Source organism: Microcaecilia unicolor, chromosome 1, assembly GCF_901765095.1.
Source record: "Microcaecilia unicolor chromosome 1, aMicUni1.1, whole genome shotgun sequence".
Lineage (NCBI taxonomy): Eukaryota > Metazoa > Chordata > Amphibia > Gymnophiona > Siphonopidae > Microcaecilia > Microcaecilia unicolor.
In genome coordinates, this window is record NC_044031.1 from 255,915,394 (window position 1) to 255,930,188 (window position 14,795).

The window sequence follows — 14,795 nt, forward strand, 5'->3', positions numbered from 1 at the left end:
ATGTAATCGTATTCTATATACTACATCTAAACCTTATACAATATGCTTGGGAAAAATGATTTCCATGTGGATTTTCCATGCACCATATATAGAATCCGGTCCAATATTTTACTCTGTTGGTATTTGCAGTACCAAGGACACAGGTTTTTTTTTCCACGTCTTGTAAAGTGTCTACATGAGTTTGTGTACACTGATATCCACACATCTGGACTGATATGTTGACTCCTGAGGTTGCCCCTCCCCCCCCCACCCACACACACACTGAGACGTAGATCTGCGTTGAATCTAACTAATAAAATTGCTTTTTACCCTTGAGTTGGAATTGTACTATTCCTTCCCTACTTTCATTTGTGGTCTGTATGTTTTTTTAGCTCAGACATGTTATTACTGGTTGAACAGTCTTTAAATATTTCTAAAATAAATAGAAAATTATGATACACTATAACACATAATTGTGAGGTTATTCAGAAACTGAAAATATAGGAGCCAATATTCAGCCTTTGGTGATAAGCATTTTTTAAAACCACATGGTTAAAAAAAAAACACTGGATATTCAGTGTCATTATTTGGATACCCACTGATATGGATTATCCAGAAATTGGCACTAAGCAACATTGCTATCTGGTTACTGGAAATATTCAAATTGCTAACAGAATTCTTTATCCAGTTAGTGGTCTGAATATTGCTGCTAATTGGATAACCTCCAGCTCTACCCAAGCTCCTCCTATAACACTGTCTAGATAGTGCTGAGGTGGTCATCATATCTCCTGGCCCATTTAGTATTCACTATTCCAGTTAGACATAGAGGATTACATAATCATCTACCATTTTCACTGCCATCTCCTAAGGGAGTGAAAAGATTTAGGGGTTTTGTTTGTTTGTTGTTTTTTTTTTTTTTTTAATTGCTGGCTTTTCAAGCCCCCGAGGTATTGAAAAATGTATTGATAGGCATGGATATGATGACTGATTATCTCTCTTTTAGGAAAAGTCTTACGACTGTACTTTTTAGAAAATGTATTTAATTTTATTGAAGATGGTGATTTTTTATGTTATGATTTGTATTTTTATGTTATGATTTGTATTTTTATGTGATTCCCAAGGATTATACCTTGGTTTCTTCATTCCTGTAAACCGCTTAGAACTTGTGGTTTTAGCGGTATAGAAGTGTGATGTAATAATAATATTGTATTAATGCTGCTGAACATCCTATTTTCTGGCATTTAGGCAATTAGCAGCATCTGCTAACTGCATAAGTGGCCTTGAATATCAGCTGGGCAATCCCTTTTCAAACAGATTTAGAGCACTTTTTGGATTATATTGTTTTGCACTTACCAAGAGTATAGTATCGTTCCCACCACTGATGTGAGTTTGCTACTTTCTTGTTTCTGCTTAGCAAGACCAAAGTCAGCTATAGTTAGAGAGAGCGAGAGAAGAGAGAAAGAGAGGTGCATATCATTATTATTTTCTTGGGATACACATTGCTACTTTTTGAAATGTGAATGTGATAATTAGATTGGTCTATAACACCCAGTTTGGAGTTTTCTACTTCTTTTTTTTTTTTTTTTTGCACATTTCATTGGCGTGTTACCTGCTTATCTTTTACACTTATCTCAGTATTAATTAATGGCATTCATTAAAATGAGGTCTACCAGTGAAAAGAAAAATCAGAAAATACAATCCTTACAGAGTCTGCTGAGTAAAATTACAATAAATTAGAGGGGGAAAGCTACAGGAAAACAGATTAGATTTGCTTTTACAGTACATACAGTACTTTTAGGGCATAGGTCTAAACACTAAGGGATCCTTTTACTAAGCTACGGTAAAAGGGGCCCTGCACTAGCGGTGGTCATTTTTGCCATGCACCAGGTCCCCTTTTACCATAGCGGGTAAAAGGCCACAAAAAGAAATGGCCACGCGGTAAGTTTGCACTTGCCATGTGGCCATTTCAGGGGGAGCACTTACTGCCATCCATTGCGGTGGAGGTAAGGGCTCCCGTGCTAACCCGGCAGTGACCGGGCAGCATGTGGCACTGCCTGATTACCACTGGGTAACCCCTGCACTAGAAAATCACTGGGGGTGAAACTACTGCCAGCACCCACGTTGGGCCAGCGGTAGTTCCGGGTTGCCACTCGGCAACCCTTTAGTAAAACAACCCCTAAAGAAGCTTTAGTAAAGGAAATGAGATCTACTCGTAGAAACATAAAATAAAAGGTACTGAATGAAAGATTTTATTGTTCCACATTCAGAAACATGCTGATAAATATCATTCTTCTAATTTGAAAATAATGGAATTCCATGTTTAAAATACAAGCACAGTTCAGAGCAGACAGCATAATTAGGTCCAAAAGAGGATAAGACAAGTTTTGAAAATAAACCAAGCATTACTTCATTGAATTATTTGATGCAATAACAGATATCAGGGATTGCAGTGTACATGGTCTAGCATAGTGCTCTGAAGCCCCAATTCAGTACTCACAACCTGATTGGTTTCCAAGATATATAAAATGAGAACACTGTAGAGATATTTGCACACACTGTCTGTAAGCAGATATCTAGGCAACCATAATATTTTTTTCTCATGATTATTTTTAGTATTAGTTTATTTTTTATGTAGATGTCATACCCTCTGTTTTATGAGTCTAATTAATGGAGTTTGGGTACAAGAATATGCATGGATGTCTACGGTGTGGGATACAGGTAATGTTTATTTATGAGAGGTGATGACTTTAAGCTAACATTTGAATGGTTGTACATTTTTTATTTCATTGAAAATTTGTTATACTATCATTCATGGAATACATCACGGTGGTTTACAATCCATGTTTTCCAAAAAGATTGAGCAGCAAACTTAAAACACTACAAAATAGATAAAACGCTTTTAAAATATACAGAAACTAATTATTGGGTTAACAGATAAGGGTGGGGTTGAATAACACAACAAAATTGTTATTTTACAACAATAAAGTGCTATAACGGTACATACAAGGTAAGGATAAATGGGGGGACCCATTAGCCTCCATATGAATGCGTTACCATGATAGATAGCTTCTATAGTTCATAACATTACTGCAGAAACCATAATTTAAAGGCACATTTAGATTTCCTTTCAGAAGATTCAGATCATAGTGGGGCCCTTTTACTAAACCGCGTGTCTATGTGCGCCCAACACATGCCAAAATGGAATTACTTTGTGGCCCTTGCAGTAATTTCATTTTTGGTGCATATCCACTACACACGCCTGAAAAATATTTTTTATTTTTTGACGCGGACCAGCTACACGCACCAAGTGGGATTTGGCACGTGTAGGTCATTACCGCCCAGTTACCATGTCAGACTTTACTGCTAGGTCAATGGCTGGCGGTAAGGTCTCAGACCCCAAATGGATGCACAGCAATTTTCATTTTACCACACATCTATTTTCAACAAAAAATTTTAAAAAGGCATTTTTTGCAGGTGCGCTGAAAAATGATTCTGCGCACACCCAAAACATGTGTGTACATTACTGCAGGCCATTTTCAGTGCACCTTAGTAAAAGGATCCCAGTGTTACTGACAAAGAATTCTAAATAGATGGAACCATACAACAGAAAACATCATTACAGGACGAATCAGGCTTAATTTTTTTAAAGGAAGGAATGGCTAATAAGTTGGCATTGAAGGATCTAAGGGATCTCGAAGAAGTATATGGAATAAGATGGGATATCAGGTAGACAGGGATACCAGTATAATAAGCCCAATGTGCCAGCAATGGTGTCTTATATTAGAACCTGTTGCAAATTGGCAGCCAATTTGCTTTAGATAAGAGTGATGTGATGTGATCTCAGCATCTCGCCTTGTGGATTAATTTTACTGCTGTGTTTTGCATGAAAAGAATGTCGTGCCAACAGCAATTCAAAATTATTAAATTGCTGTTGGCACCACGTTCTTTTCAGTGGTAGATGACAATATTTTGACCCATGTCTTGAAATACACGTCGTTGTCCCCGCATGTGGAAAGAGCTCTAAAAAGACATTGGAATATTGTCACTGCTATACCGGTGATATGTATTGTGATATTTATATGTCATTATTTCTAATCGCTTGGTCAGGATGTCCATCACTTCAGTCTAGCTGCAATTACTTCCAGTTTACCATTAGTATTTTATAAAGACACATAGGTGGATATGGGGCTTATTTTCAAAAGAGAAAAACATCTAAAAACTGGCATAAAGCAGCATTTGGACGTTTTTCTCACAAACATTTCTACATCGGTATTTTTGAAACATATTTTTTAGATGTTTTTCTATGCTGTTCATCTGCAGTGTGCCAAAATCTCAAGAAGGCATGTCAGGGGCATGTTCAGGGCAGGTTTTGGGTGTTCCTAAGATTTGGACGTTTTTCAGTCATAATTTAGTCCATGACTAAAACAAGAAGTTTTGAGCTAGAGCTGTTAGAATGAATAAGGGAAAGGGAAGGGAAAGGGAAATGGGACTTGATATACTGCCTTTCTGAGGTTTTTTTGCAACTACATTCAAAGCGGTTTACATATATTCAGGTACTTATTTTGTACCAGGGGCAATGGAGGGTTAAGTGACTTCCCAGATGTCACGTTTTCAAAGCTGGAACTAGGTTTGTGAGCCCTTGAGGAGTGGCAGTGGCAGGCAAAACACCCCACACCGGAGACTAGGCAGAACAGGACTGGAACCCCGGACTGGAGTTGCAGCAGAGGCAAACAAGCAGGAATAAGCAGAGTAGGCACACTTAAACTTCATCTGCACTTGGCCGCCTTTAACCAGGAGTAGAGCCCCTGACTGCAGGTGGCCGGCAGGACTTACTGGGCAAGGCAGGACTGGATACCCACTAGGCTGAATCAGGACTGAGGGTCATAGGGGAAAGGAACAAACAGAGGCAGCAGGGCAAGGAAGGGAAGCTAAAGGGCAGGACTGAAAGCAGCAAGCAGCCACTAAAACAGGGAACAAAACACTGATAACAAGACACAGAACAGAAAGCTGCAGAGCAGCCACAAAGACACAAACAGACAAAGACTAAACACAAAACTATAACCCAGAGACAGGACTAGCAAACAAACAACAACCTAATCTAAACACAACACAGCCTAACTAGAAACAAACAAGAATCTCAGGCAAGACTTAAACAGAAGGGCGACAAGCACCAACATACAAGGGCCTAAGGCAATGCAAAGGCAGAGAATTTCCAACTGTCTAATAAGCCCCGCAGCAGCTGAGACTCAGCTGCAGCAATCACCAGGCAACTACAGGTGCTGTGTAGGTTCAATCCAAGCAAGCAAGTCTGGCAGCCTGGAAGATCCAGACTGGACTGGGCTGAAATCTGGAACGGGTGAAAATAACCAGACAGTCCATTGCAGCCACCAGGTCTGGCCACCAGGTGGCGAGAGGAAGGAGAGCACGAAACATGGGCACAACCGTGACACAGAGTCACAGGGAGCTGCAGTGGGAATTGAACTCAGTTCCCCAGGATCAAAGTCTACTGCACTAACCACTAGGCTACTCCACTCCACTCCACAAAAAGGTGCCCTAAATAACCACTGGAGGAAATAAGGGATGACATCCTATTACTCCCCAAGTGGTCACTGATGCCCTCCCACCCCAAAACAAATGTGATTAAAAACATTACTTACCAGCCTCTATGCCAGCCTCAGGTGTTATACTCAGGTCCATTAGAGCGGCATGCAGGTTCCTGGAGTAGTCTAGTCGTGGGTGCAATGCACTATAGACAGGTGGACCCAGGCCCATAGCTCCCCCTACCTGTTACACTTTTGGTGGAAATTTTGAGCCCTCCAAATCTTACCAGAAACCCACTGTACCCACATAAAGGTGCCCCCTTCACACATAAAAGCTATTATAGTGGTGTACAGTTGGGAATAGTGGGTTTTGGATGGGTTTTGAGGGGCTCAGCAGACAAGATAATGAAGCAATGGTGAGACATGTACCTAGAAGCATATATTTGAAGTCCACTGCAGTGCCCCCTAGGGTGCTCTATTACTCTCCTGGGATGTCTGGGGGACCAGTCTAATAAAAATGCTGGCCTATCCCACATCCCAATAGCATGATTTTCTATATTTTCCACTTGGAAATGGAAAATGGTAAAAAAAAAAAAAACCTACAAAACACAAAACTTTGTTCAAAACGGCATTTTCTGAAAAAATAGTCATTTTCCTTTTTGTTGAAAATGGCCTTCTTTCCTATTCGGATGGTGGACATTTTATGCAAAACGTCCAAAATCGACCTTAGACATCATATTAAAAATGTCCCTCCACGTGTCTTTATAAAATACACTAAATAAGAAATAAAAACATAACAACATAAATATTTCCATACTGGGAGAGACTGAAGGTCCATCAAGCCCAGCATCCTGGTTCCAACAATGGCCAATCCAGGTTACAAGTACCTGGCAAAATCCCAAAACAGTACAATACATTTTATGCTGCATATCCTAGAAATAAGCAATGGATTTTCCCCAAGTCCATTTTAATAATGGCTTATAGTCTTTTGTTTTAGGAAGCTATCCAAACCTTTTTTAAACCCCCACTAAGCTAACTGCTCTTACTACTAGGGCCGGTATTAGCAAGTGCGGGGCCCTGTGCAGACCAATTTGGTGGGGCCCCATCCTAGCCCTGCCCCTGCCCTAGCAATTATTTATTTTCTCCTCCACCTTGTAAGGCACTGCCTACCCAACAAAACAGTGTTAGACTTGTTAAAGATGGACCAACAATAAAGAACAACAAAGTGGATGCAGCAGCTCACAGGTTTGCTTGCTGTGTTTTGAGTGAACAGCGACGGCTGCGCGGGGGAGTAGAAACAGAGATTTACCAAATGACTTCCTTCCTTACAGTGGACTAGATAGGCTGGCTCACTTCCACTCCACTCTCTAGTACCGAAGTTGTAGCAGCGAATTGGTGGGTGGCAGTAGTAAAAGCAGCAAGCAGGCAGGCTCGACTCCGTCCTTCACTTCCCTGCCCTCTCAGCATCCCGCCCGCCCAAAAGGAAATGACATCAGAGGAAGGCGGGACACAGAGAGGGCAGGGAAGCAAAGGACGGAGTCGAGCCTGCCTGCTTGCTGCTTTTACTACCGCCGCCCACCAGTACCGGCACAAAAAAAGCACTGGGTAAGACTAAGTCATTTGGGGGGCAATGCCCCCCCAAACTACGCCCATGTTTCCATCGCGGGGACAACCAAAGTTCACGGGGGTGTGTCAGAAGCATAGCAAAGACGGGACTGGGGCGGGCTTAACACATGGGCGTCCTCGGCCGATAATGGAAAAAAAGGGCGTGCCTGGCGAACACTTGTCCGACTTTACTTGGTCCTTTTCTTTTATGACCAAGCCACAAAAATGTGCCCTAAATGTCCAGATGACCACCGGAGGGAATCAGGGATGACCACCCCTTACTCCCCCAGTGGTCACTAACCCCCTTCCCACCTTAAAAAAAAATTTAATATTTTTTCCAGCCTCTATGCAGTGCACTTCAGGCAGACAGACTCAGGCCCATCCCCCCCCTACCTGTTGTGGTGGTAAATGTGAGCCCTCCTAAACCCACCACAAACCCACTGTACCCACATCTAGGTGCTCCCTTCATCCCTAAGGGCTATGGTAGTGGTGTACAGTTGTGGGGAGTGGGTTTTGGGGGGGGGTTGGGGGGCTCAGCACACAAGGTAAGTGAGCTATGTACCTGGGAGCTTTTTCTGAAGTCCACTGCAGTGCCCCCTAGGATGCCCAGTTGGTGTCTTGGCTTTTCAGGGGGACCAGTGCACTACGGATGCTGGCTCCTCCCATGACCAAATGGCTTTAATTTGGTCTTTTCTGAGATGGGCGTCCTCGGTTTCCATTATCGCCGAAAATTGGGGACAACCATCTCTCTAAGGATGACCATCTCTAAAGTCAACCTAAATGTTGAGATTTGGGCGTCCTCGACCATATTATTGAAACAAAAGATGGCCGCCCATCGATAATATGGGTTTTCCCGCCCCTTCATGGGACGTCCTCAGGAAAACTTGGGCGGCCCATTCGATTATGCCCCTCTACGTGACTCTGGGCAAGTCAGTTAACCCTCCATTGCCCCAGGTACAAATAAGTACCTGTATATAATATGTAAACCACTTTGAATGTAGTTGCAAAAACCACAGAAAGGTGGTATATCAAGTCCCATTCCCCTTCCCCCTCCCCCCTTAACTGGAAACATAGAAAACACCCCTCCATAGAAAAGCTAATGGATGTGTGTTATTCCCCTCTATTCCTAAATGTTAAGTAAGCGAGATTCCCATCATGGAGCAAAAGGGGATAAAAGGGTCAATGGAAATAATCTAGAGATCTCTCTCCTTCCCATGAGTATGGTACACCATTTACGTCATTGCGAGAGTACCAATTTAAGAACGGGGTGAGGAGATTTCACTTTTCCCTCGACTGTATCCAGGGACCAGAAAACGTGATGTCAAGTAATGAGGCTCATTTTCAAAGCATATAGACCTACAAAGTTACATAGATTACTATCAGACATATTTTCGAAAGAGAAAAATGTCCAAAAAGTGGCATAATGTTGAGGATGGACGTTTTTCTTGCAAAAACATCCAAAAAGCTATCTTTGAAACACATTTTAAGATGTTGTTCTATGCAGTTGATCTGCAGTGCATCCAAATGACAAGGAGGGGGGGTGTTGGGGTGGGATTTGGGCATTCTCAACATGTTTTTCCCATAATGAAACAAAGAAAAAATGTCCAGGGCTAAAAGTTAGTTGTTTTGGTCTGGACCAGTTTCAATCTCAACTAAGGAATACATAAAAAGATGCCTAAATGACCAGATGACCACTGGAGAGATTAAGGCATGACCACCCTTAGTCCCTCAATGGTCACTGACATCCTCCCAGTCCCCAAAGATGTGAAGAAGCAGTACATACCAGCCTTTATGATACTCTCAGATGTTATGGCCAGTCCTATTAGAGCAGCAAGCAGATCCCTGGAGTAGCCTAATGGTGGGTGCAGTGTACTGTACAGAAGTGAAACCCAGGCCATATCTCACTCTAACTGGTACACTTGTGACGGAAGTGTGAGCCCTCTAAAACCCACCAAAAACTTACTGTACTCACATATTGCTGACACCTGCAGCCATGAGGGCTATTTTAGTGCTGTACAGTTGGGTACAATACATTTTGGGAGGGGGGGGGGGGTTGGAGGGCTCACCAAACAGTATAAGGGGTAATGGCGAGATGCTAGTTTACAGATTTACATCTATGTTGAGAAGGAAGAAAAGTTGATATAAGCTGCACAGCTTTGGATCTTTTCCAGGTTTAGGTAATATAATAGTTACACCTGCCTCCAACACAGGGGGGGGGGGGGGGGGGGGGCAATGGCTCTCCCTTTAAAACCCCATTAAATACCTGAGCAGCCACACAGCCAGACCTCAATTTTGGAGGGTGGGGCCCAAATTAGAGGCACGTAGGGGAGCACATTTTGTCCCACCTCCCCACTGCTCTCTGCCCACCTCCCTGCTTCTCTCTGCTCCTCCCCCCCCCCCCACCACCACCACCACAACCCCACATACCTGGGCTGGCAAAGGTCCCCAAGCACTGCCAGCAGAAGCCTTCCTCCAGTACTTTGCTGCCACGTGCTGCTTACCCTGCTTCCCCCCATGGCATGCATGCTCAATTTCACTAAAACCGAGTATGTGTGCAGGGGGCTGGGGAAGCAGGGCTGGCAGCACTGTGGCGAACAGCGCGGGAGGAAGGCTTCTGCTGGTGGGGCTTGGGAACCTCCGCCAGCCAAACCAGCAGACCTTGGACGGCCTGAATCCAATTTGGGGGAGCCCAGGCCCACAAGGTCCCCCTGTGGCTATGCCACTGTAGCTGAGTCCTGACTGAAGCTAGCACTCCAGAAAAATTTCTATAAAATTTGGAGGACAGGCCATCCAGGCCTGGAGACATGCAAGGCTTTATAGCATCCTGTACCGCCTTGATCTAGGTTTCCTGATCTAAGGCTTGCCTCTGCTCAGTGGCGTAGGAAGGGCGGGGTGGTGGGGGCTGTCCGCCCCGGGTGTCAGCGAATGGGGGGTGCTCCGGACAGCCCTCGTCTCCTGCCCCCTTCGTTTTTTTTTTTAATCCATTGCAGCGACGCAGGCAGCGCTTCGTGTCTGCCCTGCGTGTGCTGTGAAGATAGAAAATCACCTCGTTAGTGTCAGGCCTTCCCCCGTTGTGTCCCGCCCTCGCTGCAACGGATTTTTAAAAAAAACGAAGGTGATGGCAGGAGACAGGGCTCTGTCAGCTCTCCACGAGGGGGGACTGGGACGGGACCGGGTCGGGGGGGGGGTCAGATGGGAGAGGGGGAGCTCAGAGGGGAGAAGGGGTGGGGGGGCTCAGATGGGAGAAGGGGTGGGGGTGTTCAGAGGGGAGAAGGGGATTGGGAAGGGGTGGGGGAGCCCAGAGGGGTGTTCAGAGGGGAGAAGTTGATTGGGGAGGGTGGGGGAGCTCAGAGGGGAGAAGGGGATTGGGGAGGGAGGGTGGGTGAGCCCAGAGGGGTTCTCAGATGGGTGCTCGGAGGGGAGAAGGGGGTGGGGGAGCCCAGATGGGCACTCGGAGGGGAGAAGGGGATTGGGGAGGGGTGGGGGTGCTCAGAGGGGAGTGCTCAGATGGGAGAAGGGGTCTGAAGCTGGAACTGGGGTCTGACAAGGGGCAGGAGGGAAAATGGGTCCATGCCTGGGGCAGGTGGGAGATTGGGTCTGGGGCTGAAAAGGGGGGATGCAAGGCATGTGGTGGATGAAGGGGGCTGGAACTGGGGGCTGAAAAGGGGACAGGGAGAAGTGGCTGGGGGCTGAAGCTCGGGACTAATGGAAGAAAAGGGCTGGGGACTGGTGGGATAGTGGGGCTGAAAAGGGGGGCAGGTGGGAGATGTGGGCTGGGGCTGGAACCAGGGGCAGGTGGAATAAGGGGGCTGGAACTGGGGGCTGAAAAGAGGGGGCAGAGAGAGAGGGGACATACCCTGGATGGAAGGGTGAGTGTGAGGGAGGGCAGACCCTGGATGGATGGATGGATGGATGGGAGAGGGAGGGCAGACGGATTGAAGGGGCAGAGAGAAAGGGCAGATGGTGGGTGGAAGGGGGAGAGAGAAAGAGGGCAGACTGGTGCAAATGGTGGATGGAAGGGGCAGAGATAGAGGGCAGATGTGGATGGAAGGGAGAGAGAGAGATGGCAGACTGGGGCAGATGGTGGATGGAAGGGGCAGAAATAGAGGATAGATGTGGATGGAAGGGAGAGAGAGGGCAGACAGTGGATGGAAGGGGCAGAGAGAGAGGGCAGACAGTGGATGGAAGGGACATTAGAGAGGGCAGACACTGGATGGCAGAGAGAGAGAGCGAAGACAGATGCTGGATGGAAGGAAGACTGAAAAGAAGATGAGGAAAGCAGAAACCAGAGACAACAAACTGTAAATAAAATACATATTTTTATTTTTTTGCTTTAACATGTAAACAAGGTAATCTTTTTATTGGACTAATTTTAATACATTTTGACTTAACTTTCAGAGAACAAAACCCCCTTCCTCAGATCAGGATAGGATACTGTAACAGCACTATACTGTATTGACCTGAGGAAGGAGATTTTGGCCCCTGGAAGCTAAATGTATTAGTCTAATAAAATGGTATTTTATTTTCTGTATTTGTTTTATTTCTATTTGTTAATTTATAAAGTGGTGATTGGTATTTGTTAGTTTTTTCAAATTTACATCTGTCTTTATATTTTGCACAGTACTAGGGGACATTTTCTGTTTCTTTGGTGTTGCATTGTATACAGAGTCTGGCATCGGGGGTTCAGTTTAATTTTTGTCTAAATAGAAAGTTTATTATTACTTATTCTATAGTGGATTAGGGTGTATCTGTGTTTGTGAAAAAGACATGGCTTTCGGTTGGCATTGACTGTGCAGGATTGACGATCTGTACTATTCTGTCTCTTTTCGTTTTACAATAGGTGAATTGATGTTCTAGTGTTCACTGTAGTGTTTAAGATGCTTTTCTTTTCCTTGTGTGACTCGTACAAATTACTGCTTATGGTATGGTATAATTGCTCTATATATAGGCCCTGAGTGTTTTGTATTCTCGGTATGCCTTATACTGGATTTGGGGGGGGTGTTAAAAAATGACCGGCCCCGGGTGTCAACTACCCTAGCTATGCCACTGCCTCTGCTCTACCATAAGGACCGATAGCTGCATTCAAATAACTCTGCATCTCAAGCTTTGAGGCATGCATCTCAGAAGAGTAAATGGTTTGATAATACTTAAGAAAACTGTCCTTCATCTTGTTGGGGCCCCCAGATTCACCCTTCCTCTGCCAGTATCTTAAAGCTGTTTTCCAGTGCTATACTAGTGGCAGAATTTCACACATTGAGCGCATTATTTGGATTAGTGTTTTGTTTTCAGTATCACACAAATCTGAACATACTTGCATTTCTATTTGTTCATTAAGTGAGTGTTTGGTACAGACTCCTGATGCAGGCCTTACAGCCAAAACACAATTCATGTTGAGTCTTTGGTACCTAACAATAAAGATTCTGCACCACACTGTTAGCTTTGAGACTCTTTTGTTACCTTTACTGTTGTTGCTTCAGAATCTACTTAAGGCCATTCTATCAAGGCATTTGTAACTTTGTTGAACAGTTGAATTTAATTTAGAGGACAGTGTCATACTGAAGACCCCACCAATTACCCACATCCCACCAGACCACTGGAGCAGTGCCCTTTCCAGATCTATATAAAACTGCCTCTGATTATCATTTAAAGCATAGAGACAGACCAGGTTTGTCTAGCAAAGAAAAAATGAAGCTCTACTTGAAGAGCTAGAAAATGACCATTGGTTCTTCGATAGACTTTTTCACACTTGGGAGTAGTGTTTGAGAGAATTGAATGCCTACCCCCTGTTTTTTGGGGGGATGGGTGAGATGCACAAATTGCTGAGGAAATCATTGCATTGCCTTAAACTCTCACCCCATCTCAGTAAGTGGGTCTCTTGCACAAAGCATACCATGGCAAAGAGCAACAAAATAGATTTTTGTACAAACATTGTATGGGAAACTTATCCCATTTGGCATTGATGGATACAAATTTAACATCTGACACATTAATACAAATAATAAAAAAAAAAAGAAAATGCTAAGCAATTAAGTAAAGATATCCCACAAAGATTTACAGGACATAAAAACAGTTCCCTATTATTAATACAACTTAAGCAACTGTCCTGTACGAGAGTTCTTGTACCAAGTAGAGCGCTGCCGAGTCCGATGTAGTGAACCCGTGTTCTGCTTGGCGGCCAGGCAACCCTAAGGTTCACCTGCGGTGACCACCGTTCCTTGGAGGTTGAGCCCCCCAGGTGCAGGCTGCCGGCAGGACTTACGTGGAGAGACGAGAAAAGGCTGCCAAGAGATTCGGCCAGGAGGTCAGCAAAAAGGAGAATAATCCTGAAGCAGTCAACATCACTAGGTAGGCAGCAGGCAAGAGAGTAATCCAGGTACAGACAATGTCAATAGGCAGGCAGCAGGCAGGGGAGTAATCCAGGTACAGGCAATGTCAATAGGCAGGCAGCAGGCAGGGGAGTAATCCAGGTACAGGCAATGTCAATAGGCAGGCAGCAGGCAGGGGAGTAATCCAGGTTCAGTCAAAGTCAATAGGCAGGCAGCAGGCAAGAGAGTAATCCAGGTACAGGCAAAGTCAGCAATGAGGGACAAGTAGATAAGATGCAAACTACAGAGCAAGTAACACCTACCAAAGTAGAAGCCAAAGCATGGAGTCCAGGAAGAGCTCAGCTAATAAAGTGCTGGCATCTGACATCAGCAGGAATCATCAGGGAGCAGGAGCACAGCCATAGGATAAGAGCAGGAGAAGGAGGAAACAGGGAGACCAATAGGAGAGAAGCAAGGGAAGACAAAGAATGTTCCTACCAGAACTCAGTCAGCACATATAACTGATAGGGAAAGGGAAGCCAGGCAGAGAGACACAGGTGCACGCAGGGCTGTGCCTAGGGTCTCTGGCGCACCCCTGCAGACCATCAGTTGGCGCCCCCCTGCAGACTATCAGTTGCTGTGCGCCCCCCCTCCCCCCCGTCCTACCTGGCTCCAAGGCACGTCTGGGGCGCAATGGAGGAAATGGCTGGGTTTGGCCTGAGCCTCCTCCATTCCATCCCCGATTCCCTGGTGCTTTGAATTTACCTTTCTTCGCCTCCAGCTCCGATGTCTGCGCAGCATCAGTGAAAGTGCTGTCTGTCTGACGTCTCTCCACCAGCCTTCCCTTCCCTTTGCTCGTTTGTTCCCTCTTTGTCCCGCCTTCTTCTGACATCATTTCCTTAAGGGCAGGACACAGAGGGAACGAACGAGCGAAGGGAAGGCTGGTGGAGAGACGTCAGACAGACAGCGCTTTTGGAGGCGGAGCGAGGTAAATTTAAACTGCCGGGGAATCGGGGATGGAGTGGAGGAGTAAGGTTTTTTTTTTAAATACAGCTCGACGGTGCGGCGCCCTTGATGGCAGGCGCCCCCCTGCAGCGCTTACCGTGCTTACTGTGTTGGCACGGCCCTGAGTGCACGGAAACAAAGAAATCAAGGAGCCTGCAACCACTGTCTCTCTGAACCAACCCAGAGAAGAACTACACACACATAGCTCAGGGCTGTGCCAGTCAAGTGTGCATGTCAATGGGACCCTGTGCAGCCCGAGGACGCCGCTTGCATTGAGGTACGGGACATGACAGCAACGTATTCCAATATAATCCCTTTTGCTTCCCTCAACCACACCCCTTTTAGTGAACCAATCCATCCT

The 14,795-nt window shown here is 45.2% G+C and overlaps 1 protein-coding gene across 3 annotated transcripts in view; it reads right to left on the bottom strand.

Moving 5' to 3' along the window:
• The window catches only part of NEK10 (NIMA related kinase 10), a 487,142-nt gene that overhangs the window by 228,667 nt on the left and 243,680 nt on the right, over positions 1 to 14,795 (bottom strand). For all 3 annotated transcript variants that reach the window (XM_030205786.1, XM_030205778.1, XM_030205768.1), the window contains exon 23: positions 1,333 to 1,408. In XM_030205786.1, coding sequence (XP_030061646.1) covers positions 1,333 to 1,408 — 76 coding nt within the window. The remainder of the gene's footprint in view (positions 1 to 1,332; positions 1,409 to 14,795) is intronic.